This window comes from Trichomycterus rosablanca, chromosome 8 (genome assembly GCF_030014385.1).
Source record: "Trichomycterus rosablanca isolate fTriRos1 chromosome 8, fTriRos1.hap1, whole genome shotgun sequence".
In the NCBI taxonomy this organism is placed as follows: domain Eukaryota; kingdom Metazoa; phylum Chordata; class Actinopteri; order Siluriformes; family Trichomycteridae; genus Trichomycterus; species Trichomycterus rosablanca.
Window position 1 is genome coordinate 10,073,338 of NC_085995.1, and position 12,789 is coordinate 10,086,126.

At 39.8% G+C, this 12,789-nt stretch overlaps 1 protein-coding gene across 2 annotated transcripts; it reads right to left on the reverse strand.

Moving 5' to 3' along the window:
* Positions 1–10,953, reverse strand: nkap (NFKB activating protein). 2 transcript variants are annotated; one of them, XM_063000504.1, is made up of 10 exons: positions 10,856–10,953; positions 8,751–8,865; positions 7,302–7,665; positions 5,779–5,859; positions 4,514–4,578; positions 4,259–4,348; positions 2,888–2,927; positions 2,488–2,676; positions 2,211–2,360; positions 1–342 (listed from the first exon to the last, which is right to left on the reverse strand). In XM_063000504.1, exons 3-10 carry the CDS (start codon positions 7,646–7,648, stop codon positions 168–170), a joined length of 1,137 nt encoding a protein of 378 aa, XP_062856574.1. In that variant the 5' UTR covers positions 7,649–7,665; positions 8,751–8,865; positions 10,856–10,953; the 3' UTR covers positions 1–167. The 2 variants fall into 2 exon arrangements, with proteins under 2 accessions (XP_062856574.1, XP_062856575.1); XM_063000505.1 differs by having other exon boundaries at positions 7,302–7,662; positions 10,856–10,952.
* Between the last annotated feature and the right edge of the window lie 1,836 nt (positions 10,954–12,789).

Consider the following 12,789-nt stretch of genomic DNA (forward strand, 5'->3'; position numbering starts at 1 on the left):
TCAGAATCACAGCACTTTATTTAAAGAAATAAAATACAATTAAGGTTTGCTAAATGAATATGCAGAGTGAGCATTTACAAAATCCATAATTAAGGATATTTAAATCTGCATATGCAAAATCATAGATTAAAACCAAGGTTGGAACTGTTAGCACTGTGCTCGACCTTCTACTTCTCCTCTTTGCCTTTAGTCTTCCTGTACACCATTTCTCTGAAGCTGGAGAGGATTTTGCTTTCTCTCTTTCTCCTTTCTTCCTGGTTGAAGGAGGCGAGAGCTCTCTTTTCGTCTGCACTGTAGATCTGGTTTTCCTTTCTCAGACGCACAGCCTCCATACGCCGATGCCTGTAAAGTTAAACAGAATGTAGACAATGTTGGCTGCACACATTACAATACAGAAATCTCTGTACTTGTACTGGTTAGCATGGGAAACTCGACCTTGATACTGATGTCACATTAAAGAAAAATGGAAATCTTAAATAATGACTGAACATAGCATATCATAGTTCATCACCCTCTCACTGCTATTAAATCATAACAGTCAAGGCTGTGTCCCAAATTGCACACTAAATACCAAATAGTTAATTACTATTTAGATAGTATATCATTTAGAAAGACAGTGGTAGCCTAGAGCTTTGGGCTATCAACCGGAAGATTTGCGGTTCAAATTCAGGCTCTGCTATGCAGCCACTGTTGGACCCTTAAACAAGGTCCTTAACCCTCTCTGCTCCAGGGGCGCTATACGATGGCTGACCCTGCACTCTGACCCCAGCTTCCAAACAAGCTAGGGTATGTGAAGAAAGAATTTCATTGTACTGTACACCTGTATATGAATATATGACAAATAAAGGATATCTATCGATCTATATTTAATTCTTACTTTATATTAAAACTACACTTCCTGGACATTCATTAATTCTTTATACTACACTTTTTCCTGCTACAGTTAACCATTATATACAAGCAATCTTCAAAAAGTTTCCACACTGTTATATTTTGGTTGGAAACGGTGAGTGTGGGAGGAGTAGCAATTGGTCGTGTCTGAGAGAGAGCTTATAGTCTGGATTTAGCACCGTTTTAGACCGCTCAAAGAAGCTTTAAGGGGAAAAAGATTTTCATGTGATGATGATGTGAAAGCAGTGGTGCATCAGTGGCTACTTGCTTAACTAAAAACATATTTTGCTCATGGCATTAAAAAGTTGGTAGGACGCTGGGAAAAATGCATCAGAAAGTGACTGTGTAGAAGAATGATATAATTTGTTTTTGAAATTCTTAATAGAGTTGTGCGGAAACTTTTTGAAGAACCCTTATATAAAGTACTGGAACCATTCAGTTTCAGTTGATATGCTCCTGTATTTGTATTGTTTATTCTTTACAATGTGTACATTCTTTGTTGTATCATGCTACTGGAGCTTTAATTTCTTTCAGGATCAATAAAGTATCTATATATCTGCCTGTCTGTCGACATGTCTGTCTACCTACCTACCTACCCACCCACCTACCTACCTACCTACCTACATCAACTGGGCAATGGCAAAGTTTTTAGTGTGGTAATAGTGGGAATCTCTATTTCTGGATGTATGTGTGTACACTATATGGCCAAAAGTATGCAAACACCTGAACATGAGCTTTCTAAACATCCCAATCCTGAACCATAAGTAATATAGTGTCACCAACCACTTTATGGCCATTACAGCTTCCAGTCCTCTGGAAAGGCTTTTCACAAGACTTTGAAATATGCCTGAGGGATTGTGTGCCTATTTTGTCAACAGAGCACTTCTGGGGTCAGGCACTAATGTTAAACAATAAGGCCTGGCTCACAAACAACATTCTAATTCATGCCAGAGGTCAAAGTTCTGTGCAGGCCAAGAAAATTCCTTCATACCAGAAGGTCAAACCATGACGCTTTGTGTACAGGGACACAGTCATTCTGAAACAGGCCTTCCCCAAACTGTTGCCACAGGTTGAAAGCATAAATTGTGTGTGATCAAAACACTTGAACTCAATAACTATCAGGGATATCTAAATACTTTTAGTCATATAGTGTATGCATGCATGTATTTATTTCAAGTGCAGCGGTAGCCCACCACCACTGAGATCTGGGTTTCGAATCTCAGCAGTGCTATTGGCCGGCCAGGCATCTAAACAGACATCATAGACTAAGAGGATTAAGTGGTTGATACAAATAGAAAAAAAAATAAAACGAACCATACCTGCTTCCACTCATTACATATCCAGACTTCTCAAAGTCTGCAATCTCATTGCTGGTCAAACCGATTTCTCCTCTTCTCGGAATGCGCTTTCCTGCTTTTACGTACTCCGCCATGGCAGCACCTTCACCAGGTAGCAAAGCATGACCAAAACTACAGATACAGACAAGAGAAAACGAATCACTTAATGATTCCATTTTAATGTGACCAATAATTAGAAATTAAACATCTCTAGTTGTAATTTTATATCCAGGTACAGTGTAAAATAAAGGCTACCCACTCTAATGGTTTATCATCCTGAGACAGGTGAGTTAGTGGAGCTTCAGGTCCAACCACATGGTTATCAATTCCAGTTCTCTCCACCCAAAGCTCTCCGTTGATGTCCTCTTCTTCCTCTGCTGACTGATCGCTGCTGGAACTGCTAGACTCCTTGCGGCTTTTCTTAGCCTTCTTCTTTTTGGATTTCTTCCTAAGATAGTAATAACATGTTAGAAGAGGAGGACTCCATTTGATGAAGGAGGTAATCCTCTATACAATCATGAACAGAAAAAATAATATTCTTGTAATTCTCAGCTGGAATACATGCATGAATTCTGAGAGTGGTAGCTTTCCTCTGAAGAAGCATAAACCAGACTTTTGTCTGTCAATAAAAATACACACATAAGAAAAGAAACCCTTACTTTTTACTTTTCTTCTTTTTCTTCTTCTTCTTTACCTCTTCTGCAAAAAAGAAAAGTAAAACGTGGTGTTATACAATAAGCAGTTTGTAGTCATCTGACAAAAGATCAGTTTTTTTTTTCCCCCACATAAGTCCTAGGAAACTCAGCTGGGCAGCTACATCAACAACGATTGGCTTGTTGTTCATACAGGGTGGGGAGCCGGATACAGACCTCATAACTGATGCAATTACGACCTCTGCTGGCTGATTGATTGCACCTGCACAAGTCGAGGAATAATGCATAATCTCTCCGTACACAAAGCTGATCCGCATATCAACTCGCCTCGTGCAGGTGAAAAGATGCAGTCGACTACTGCACAAATGTCGGAGGGGACGTGTGTCAGTCTTGCTCTCCACAATTAAATTAAAGATCAGCATTAGTAGAGCAGAAGAAGAATGGATAATTGGATATGACTAGATTGGGAGGAAAAATGCAAAAACTAAGAATTGCGGAAATCAAAAATCCCTGGTGTAAATTGGCTTGAAGTGTGCTAATTTGGCATAGCCTTTTAATCAGGATATTTAGACACTGCCTGATAAATTGTGTTGGTTTTGATGCTGTTCTACTCCATATCTGTTTTTACCCAGCAGGTCCTCAGAGAAAATGAAGGAGGTCACATCAAAGCACACTCATACACACATGTAAAACGTAATTAATAGGGAAATGTGTTAAAAGAAAAAAAACACAAACACACACACACACACACACACACACACACACACACACACACACACACAGTGGGCTTCATGTTTGGGGTTGGTGTCTTGTTTCTCAATTTACTAAATTCTTCTATAATATGTCCTGGTACAACGTCCCTTCAAAGACATTTAATGGCACTGGAAATTGGATTCCTTTGCTTCTTTTCACAATATTATGTATGGTAGATGGTAAAAGACCTAAATTACATGCAATCTTGCATTGAGAAATTTTCTTTTAAATTGACTGAGCTTTACTTTACAGGTTTTTGCACAAAGTGGTGAGCCACGACCCATTTTTGTTAGCAAAGACTACGTATTTGGTGGATCCTGATACCCTCATCTGTTAGCAAGTTACCTGCTTATTGTGGAATGTTTAAAAATAGTGTAACTTGAATATGTTATAAATGTTTCTCTTACTTTGCCCTCGTCCTAATGATTTTAAATGTGTTTCCGGCATCAAACTGAAGTCGTTTCTTTGTTTTAAAATGATAGAATGGATAAAAGCTTTAAATCATAGTCACAACAACATCCATAATATATATTTAAAAATGTACCGATTTTATAGGGCCTTTAATTACTCATATCGGAAGTCAGAACCAATGAAAAAAATTGTAAACCAATAAGAAAAACCAACCCTTTGAGTCACTTTCTGACTCGCTGTCCTCTGAGTGCTTCCTGGATTTCTTTTTCTTTGACTTTCTCTTCTTCTTTTTCTTCTTTTTATCTGTAAATAAAGCATCATCCCATCATGACACTTACGCATTAATGGGTATACTTATTTAATAAGGCTTACCACAAGCCACAATCAAACATTTAACAAAGCAAAAAAAAATCAGTGTATGTCCACTATCTATGATCAACAAATAGAAGTTGCTTAATTTTACTGCACCTTCTGAACCTGAGTCAGAGCTGCTGTGCTTCACATCCTTTTCAACAGGAGTGTGTTCATCTGAGCTGGTGAGGGAAAACAATGATTAAATACATGTAAAACTTACATAGAGTGGAAGAAAGTATAAAAAGTCCACACACCTCTGTTATAATGCCAGGTTTAAGATGTAAAAAAATGAGACCACAATTAATAATTTTAGAACCCTTCCACCGTTAATGTTGACCTTTTGGTGTTTTAGCAACAAACTTACCTTTTGGATTTATGGCCAAAAATTTTAACCTTGGTCTCATCAGACCACAACACATTTTCCCACATGCTTTTGGCAGACTAGGCTTCTTGCCACTTACCCCACCGCCCAGACATATGAAATATACTGGGGATTGTTGTCACATGTATTACACAACCAGTACTTGCCATATTTAATGTTGCAGCAGGCCTCTTGGCAGCCTTCCGGACCAGTTTTCTTCTTGTCTTCTCATCAACTTTAGAGGGACGTCCAGTTCTTGAACCATATTTTAGTCAACTGTTGATGACATTCTTTAATGTGTTCCATGGTCCATTTAATGCCTTGGATTTTTTGTACCCTTCAACAATGAGATCCCTCTTTTTGGACCATGACATTTGATGTAAAATACAAGTAAGTTTGTTTATTAGGATTTTAACGTCATGTTTTACACTTTTGGTTACATTCATGACAGGAAACGGTAGTTTATCTTCACACAAGGTTTATCAGTTCACAAGGTTATATCGAAAACAGTCATGGACAATTTAGTGTCTCCAATTTACCTCACTTGCATGTTTTTGGACTGTGGGAGGAAACCGGAGCACCCGGAGTAAACCCACGCAGACACGGGGAGAACATGCAAACTCCACACAGAAAGGACCCGGACCGCCCCACCTGGGGATCGAACCCAGGACCTTCTTGCTGTGAGGCGACAGTGCTACCCACTTAGCCACCGTGCCGCCCACAAGTAAGTAAATGTCAGGAAAATCTTTATATGGGGTTATTCAGAGTCACTTTAATTGATGGCAGGTACTGACTACTGTTTAGCATGAGTTGAATGTGCACACCAATTGAAAGAGGGTGTGCACACTTATGCCAACACATTGTTTTAGTTTTTTTACCCTCCAAACAATTTCAGTTAGTTTGCAATAGAAATCTTGGTCTGATTTTTTACATCACAAAAACCTGCCATTTTAGCAGGACTGTGTAGACTATATCCACTGTGCAATCTGTTGTAGTAGACCTAACAGATCTGACTTACTCTGGTTCTCTGACTCTTGGTGAATAGCCCCACACCTCAGGACATCCCAGCTCACCAATCCTCTCACGCTCTTGTAGGCGCCTGAGGAAAGAAAGACAGACCAGTTTATAGAAATATTTCAGAAACAATAATTTTATTGTTTATTGTTACTAAGTAAAAATATTTTTATTTAATACTTATCTTTAAATGCAGATATTTTAATCAATCCAAAAGGTTTAAACTCTGCACATGTGGATCTGTGTGTAATTATGTGGATATTTTGCATGATGTTCCAGTATACAGACCAGACCTAAGCTTATCATCTTGTAATGATTAGATTAAATGAATAAAAATAACACTTTTTTATTTTAAAGACTGTAAGTAATTAATTTAATTCCTTCGAACAATGACATTCTTGTCAGTTATCAGTTGACTGGTTGATTAATGAAATCCCTACTCTAGTTCCTAACTGTTCACCTATAAATGCACTTCCAGGTTCCCTAATAAAACAGGCCAGCAAGTTTGAACAGTATTTAAAAATCCCAACAACACTCATAACATATGTAGCCTAGTAGGTTGACTTTGAGCTTTCAATCGAAAGACTGTGGGATTGAATCCAGATTCTACCATGCAACCACTGTCGAGCCCTTTAGCAAGGCCCTTCCTTAACCCTCTCTGGTCCAGGGGCACTATACAATGGTTAAACCCTGCAGTCTGGTGTGTGGAAAAAGCATTTCATTGTACTGTACATGTGTGTATGTATACATGACAAATAAGGTATTATTCTTCTTCATAACAGAACACTACACACTGTAAAGCTCAGAATGGTCCACCACCAAAGCATCATCAATTATGAATAGTAAAAGGAGTATGGGTGGTGACAAAGTCTGCAGAGCAACAGAATGGCTACGGTCAGTAATTGTATACCAACATCTTTATGGTTGATGCAGCTTATATGATAGAATGTCTTTATTTATCAAATACATTTACATTTTCGGCATTTAGCAGACGATTTTATCCAAAGCGACTTACAGTTATGACTGAACACGATTTTTGAGCAACTGAGGGCTAAGGGCCTTGCTCAAGGGCCCAACAGTGGCAACTTGGTGTTGGCAGGGCTTGAACCAGCAACCTTCTGATTACTAGCCTAGTACCTTAACCACTGAGCTATCACTGCCCTCGTACATATACATATACAGCTTTGCATATCCCAGCTTGTTTGGAAGCTGGGGTCAGAGCGCAGGGTCAACCATTGTCCGGTACCCCATGAAGCCGAAAGGATTAAGGGCCTTGCTCAACAGTGGTTGCATGGCTGAGCTGGGATTCGAACTCTCATCCTTGCGATTGATAGCCCAAAGCTCTACCCACTGGGCTACCACTGCACCTATGATATATTGATTATAAAATATTTCATTAATGTACATAATAGATGGGTGTAGCTGATAAAGTGTTCAGTGATTGTATATAATCAGCATCACCATTACAGTATCCTGATATTCACTTAGATATATTCACTTAAGTATAGTGACTGCAGTGTAAATCACCTAGCTATGAAGGCTTCTTGTCTTTGTCGTTGGATATCGTCCCTCTTGTCGTAATAATCAGATCGTGATCCTCCGTGATGTCCACGATCATGAGTCCACGAGTTCTTCTCTCGCTCTCTCGATCTGGACCGACTGCGTGAAGCAACCCGGAATCTGTTCTTGCTCCTCGCCCTGTTTTCAGGTCCCTTCCATTTTCGCTCGTCTGTACCGTTGTGTTTGGAGTGGTGTACGGTAGGACTGACCTGTCGCTCCCGGGATCTGCTTCGGGATCTGCCGCTGCTCGATCCACTGTGCCGCCGCTTTCTCGGGCTGATCCGTCCAGGAGATCTGCTACTTAGTTCGGGCATGTTTCAGCCGTTACCTGCTGTGTGTTACAGTTGAGTTCGATCACGCTGCAGTGCTGCTAGAGAAGCTAACACAGCTAAACTGTTACCTCTTTTTTACATTATTATTATCCACACACCGAAAGTGTTTAACTATCCGCTGTCAGCCCTCAAAAGTGTAAAATGTATTTAATTTGTAATTTCTGTTTGCGTTTATCAAATTTACAAAGCAAAAATACGCTAAACGTTAAAAGTAAGTGAAGCTAACTCCTTGTTTACGTCGCCATGTCGTGTGTGTGTGTATGGCGCAGTATGAACTGCTGTGCTGAGGTTCAGGTCGTTATGTTGCCCCCTACCGCTCCGGAGGAAATCAACAACAGTCTAACTAGCCTTTTGTCATTTCTCTTCTGTCTTTTTAATCCTTGTCAGGGTCGCGGTGAGTCAATCCACCTCTTGCATATTTTTAGGAGGTGACAAGAAAACCCAGGCTATTCAGGCTAGGGTAGTTGTAGCCTAGTGGTTAAGGTACTGGACTAGTAATCGAAAGGTCACTGGTTCAAGCCCCAGCACTGCCAGGTTGCCAGGCCATTAACCCTCAATTGCTTAGACTCTATAATGTCACAGTACTGTAAGTTGCCTTGGATAAAGTGTCTACTTCTTGTTCCTCAGCCTTTGTCCCGTTTTCGATTACAGGGTCGGCATTTCCGGCTTCTTCCCGTTAGGGGTCGCCGGCGGGATTTTTTACGCCGGATGCCCTTTCTGACACAACCCTCCCTATTCATCCGGGCTTGGGACCGGCACTGCAACGCACTGGTTTGTGCATCTTGCAGCTAGGTATCTATAGGACAGTTCAGTGTTTCCAATTAGCCTGGCTGCATGTCTTTGGACTGTGGGAGGAAACCGGAGCATCCGGAGGAAACCCACACGGACACGGGGAGAACATGCAAACTCCGCACAGAAAGGACCCAGACCCGGACCTTTAGAATACTGAAGATTGGATCTGTCATGGCCCTCTACACCCTCTATTTTAAAAGTAAGCAGTTTTAGTTTTATTTTATCAACTCATAATTTGACAGTCAACATTTAAACAAATACAAATCTAAGCAAATAAATCCTTCATACTTGCCTATTCAATTTGTATTGGAATGTGAAGTGTTAAAATGAAAGAAGCCTCTTTGTCTCCCTGTCAGATTTGTGGCTGCATCTCCTGTTGCTGGAAAGAATGTTGACTGGTGGTCCAGCTATAAATTTACAGAGGGTCAAGCAATAGTCATTCAACAAGACACAGTATTTATTTATTTATTTATGTATTTATTTATTAGGATTATAACGTCATGTTTTACACACTGGTTACATTCATCACAGAAACGGTAGTTACTCGTTACACAAGATTCATCAGTTCACAAGTTTAATGTAAAACAGTAATGTACAATTTTGTATCTCCAATTCACCTCACTTGCATGTCTTTGGACTGTGGGAGGAAACCCACGCAGACACGAGAGAACATGCACACTCCACACAGAAAGGACCTGGACCGTCCCACCTGGGGATCAAACCCAGGACCTTCTTGCTGTGAGTGGTACCCACTGAGCCACGATGCCACACTTAAATGACAGTAAAATTGACCAATCATATAATCTCTCTAAATGGGCAGGCTTTGATATTGCTAACTTTAATGACTTCTTGTGTACAGATTTTTTTTTTATTTCTCATGCACATGCAGTCCTTAGTCAATTAGGTAATGTCAAATTATTCTGTGTAACATTGTTCCACTATGTGTTTTGTAAATCATTCTGTATAAAAACATCTAGTAAATGTTGAATTTAAATGTAAATTTTTCTCAGTTAGCTGCTGAAATTATGCACAACCACTTAATATAAATCAGTTAGCCCTGTACACACACTTATACTGTATTTCACTGAAATTGTCTGATCATTACTCAACCTCATTGTTTTTTTTTACATAATCAACAGGGTGGCACGGTGGCTAAGTGGATAGCACTGTCGCCTCACAGCAAGAAGACCCTGGGTTCAATCCCCAGGTGGGGCGGTCCGGGTCCTTTCTCTGTGGAGTTTGCATGTTCTCCTCCGGGTGCTCCAGTTTCCTCCCACAGTCCAAAGACATGCAAGTGAGGTGAATTGGAGACACTAAATTGTCCATGACTGTGTTCGATATAACCTTGTGAAAGTGTAAAACATATTATAAAACGGATAGTTCCGGTCCTAAAATCTGATTGGCTGAGCCGCGTTCGAAGCCGTTGTAAAATCCCTGATATACGCACACCTATGACCACCTCACATCATTCCATATTAATACGCCACTGAAAAGAAAAAGTACAAACTTGGTTGAACACTATTTTAAGTCATGTACTATACATGGAAATGTCCAGAATAATATAAACAGTAATCCTAATCATTAAGCGGGTGTTTCGTCCAACAAATAGTCAAATAGTATTTGTGGAGGAATGGTTATGTTATGTTCGCCCTCATGTTGCCTAGCAACACTGTTAACGGACTACCTGATTTCGCAGAAGAATGCTTTTTGTAAGTGTTTTTGTAAATAAAAACATTTATAAATCGAACATTGTTGTATTTTATTATATTTTATGTTGACCGCCGTTTTATTAAAGCAATAAGCCACTCGAGACCGTGCGTTACTGCTATGATTTTATCACGGGGAAAGACGTTTTAGGCAAAACATCCTTCCCCGTGATAAAATCGCAGTAACGCACGGTCTCTCGTGGCTTATTGCTTTAATAAACAACAAACAACAACATGATAAACAATTCTGGGATATGTTTTAAATCCAAAATGTTATCTTATCAAAAGTGCTTATTGGATTTGGGGTTCATAAGAGGAAGAAAGGAGAGGTTTGCTGAAAGGCAACTGTAAATAATAGCAGTAGCAACATCAGAACGATTTTTTTTTGTTTGATCTACTGTAATTAATGTTGTTTTGAATTAATATTAAGTTTTTTTTACATTGAATTTTAATAAAATCTATTGCAGCTTGGTTTAAAAATATGTCACTTGTGTGACTTCATTCTGTTTAACCAATCCACCCATACAACCCGCTTCCATACACATAGTGTCTGGTCCAATAGTAACCAAATTTAGCACGGGTGCTTACATTTACATTTACATTTTCAGCATTTAGCTTAAGTACAGTACGGTTCACTTGGCAATGGAAACATCCACTACACATAGGATTACTGATTTAAAAAGTACTTTACCATAGTAGACAGCTCAGTGGGATGGGACAAGAGGGCGCATTGTGTAGGTGAAGCACAAACCCGACTCCTGCTGGTGAGAGCTAAACCGGCTACAACTCTGCACACTTTTGTTTCTGCTGCCACAAATTCGCTCCGTTTTTAATTAAAAAGAAAACACAAGCCTGGATAGAACAACGCCACACTGCAGGTACACAATTCTACATTATTAATACGTATATTATCGTTATTTGTAAAAAAAAGCTATTTTATTATACATCGCATTTTAATTTATTTTCCGGTTTGCTACATTAACTAGCTAGCTTTGTTTAGCTAAGTGTGCTATCCTAATCCAGTAGGCCGCAATATGCCGCCAAACCGGTGAAGACGGTGACAGCATTTCATAGCTAGCTATTTGTTTTTGTTTTTATTACCCACACCGCTGACATTTGTGCTGTAAACTATATTTAAAAAGCTACTTTATATTTCTTAAATGTTTATCGACACTAGGTTTAACTTTCACCGCACATAGTTTTATCTGCCTTGTTGCTTTTTCTTCAGTTTAGCACGTTAGCAAGCATCATTTGTACACCGTTGTCAGCGCGACTCTAATAATAACAATAATAATAATTATTATTATTATTACAATAACAACCGTATGAATATTTATTTGGTCGGCATTTAGTATATTTATGATGAGTAATGCACAAAGAGCATCACATTCATTCATTCGTATGGAATGTAGGCTTTCATACAGATGTGGTTGCAGCTGTAGCAACCTATGATAAACACATCATAACAAATTATCCATTCCGTTTAATATTAAACGTTTGGTTTTATTTTTGCAAATAAAGTGTAAATATATAAACACATTAGCACAGTCAGGCAGAATTATTTAAACAATGTGACCAAAGCAAAGCTTTCATGAGAAAGCAGCATCTACAACATAGGTAAAGACTGCCTTGTTTGCATTCCTCTTTTTCTATAGACAGTTACATTTTAGACATTTAGCAGATGCTTTTATCCAGAGCGACCAACAAAATTGTGACAGTATACTGTCTAAGCAATTTTTAGGGTTAAGGGCCTCGCTCAAGGGCCCAGCAGTGACAACCCGGCAGTGGTGGGGCTCGAACCAGCAACCTTTTGATTACTAGTCCAGTACCTTAACCGCTAGGCTACAGCTGCCCATGTACATGTTCTCAAAAGCCTTTTTTTTTTTCTTCACCACAGTACTTACTGCTCACAAATGGGCGGCATGGTGGCACAGTGGGTAGCACTGTCGCCTCACAGCAAAAAGGTCCTGGGTTCGATTCCCAGGTGGAGCGGCCCAGGTCCTTTCTGTGTGAAATTTGCATGTTCTCCCCATGTCTTTTTGGGTTTTCTCTGGGAGTTCCGGTTTCCTCCCACAGTCCAAAAACATGCCACCAGGCTAATTGGAAACACTGAATTGTCCTATAGATACCTAGCCGCTAGATGCACAAACCAGTGCATTGTAGTGCCGGTCCCAAGCCTGGATCAAATAGGGAGGGGCGTGTCAGGAAGGGCATCCGGTGTAAAAATTGTGCCAAATCAATGCGGATCATGATCCACAGAGAGCCGACCCTGCAACCGAACGGGACAAAGGCCGAGTAAGAATACTTACTGCTCACAAATGGGCGGCATGGTGGCACAGTGGGTAGCACTGTCGCCTCACAGCAAAAAGATCCTGGGTTCGATCCTGCTGGGCACACCTGCTCAGCACCATTCTCCTGATAGAGCTCTCATCCCTTCTCTGCACATGCCCAAACCATCTCAGTCTTCTCTTCCTAATGTTATCTCCAAAACATCCTGTGCTGTCCTTTTATAAACTAATTTCTTAATTTTGTCCATCCTCATCACTCCCAACAAGCTGTTAGCTGTAAAAAATAGATCCAAATAGCTACACACTTTCAGCACATGGGAGAGTTTTACTTTCTTAT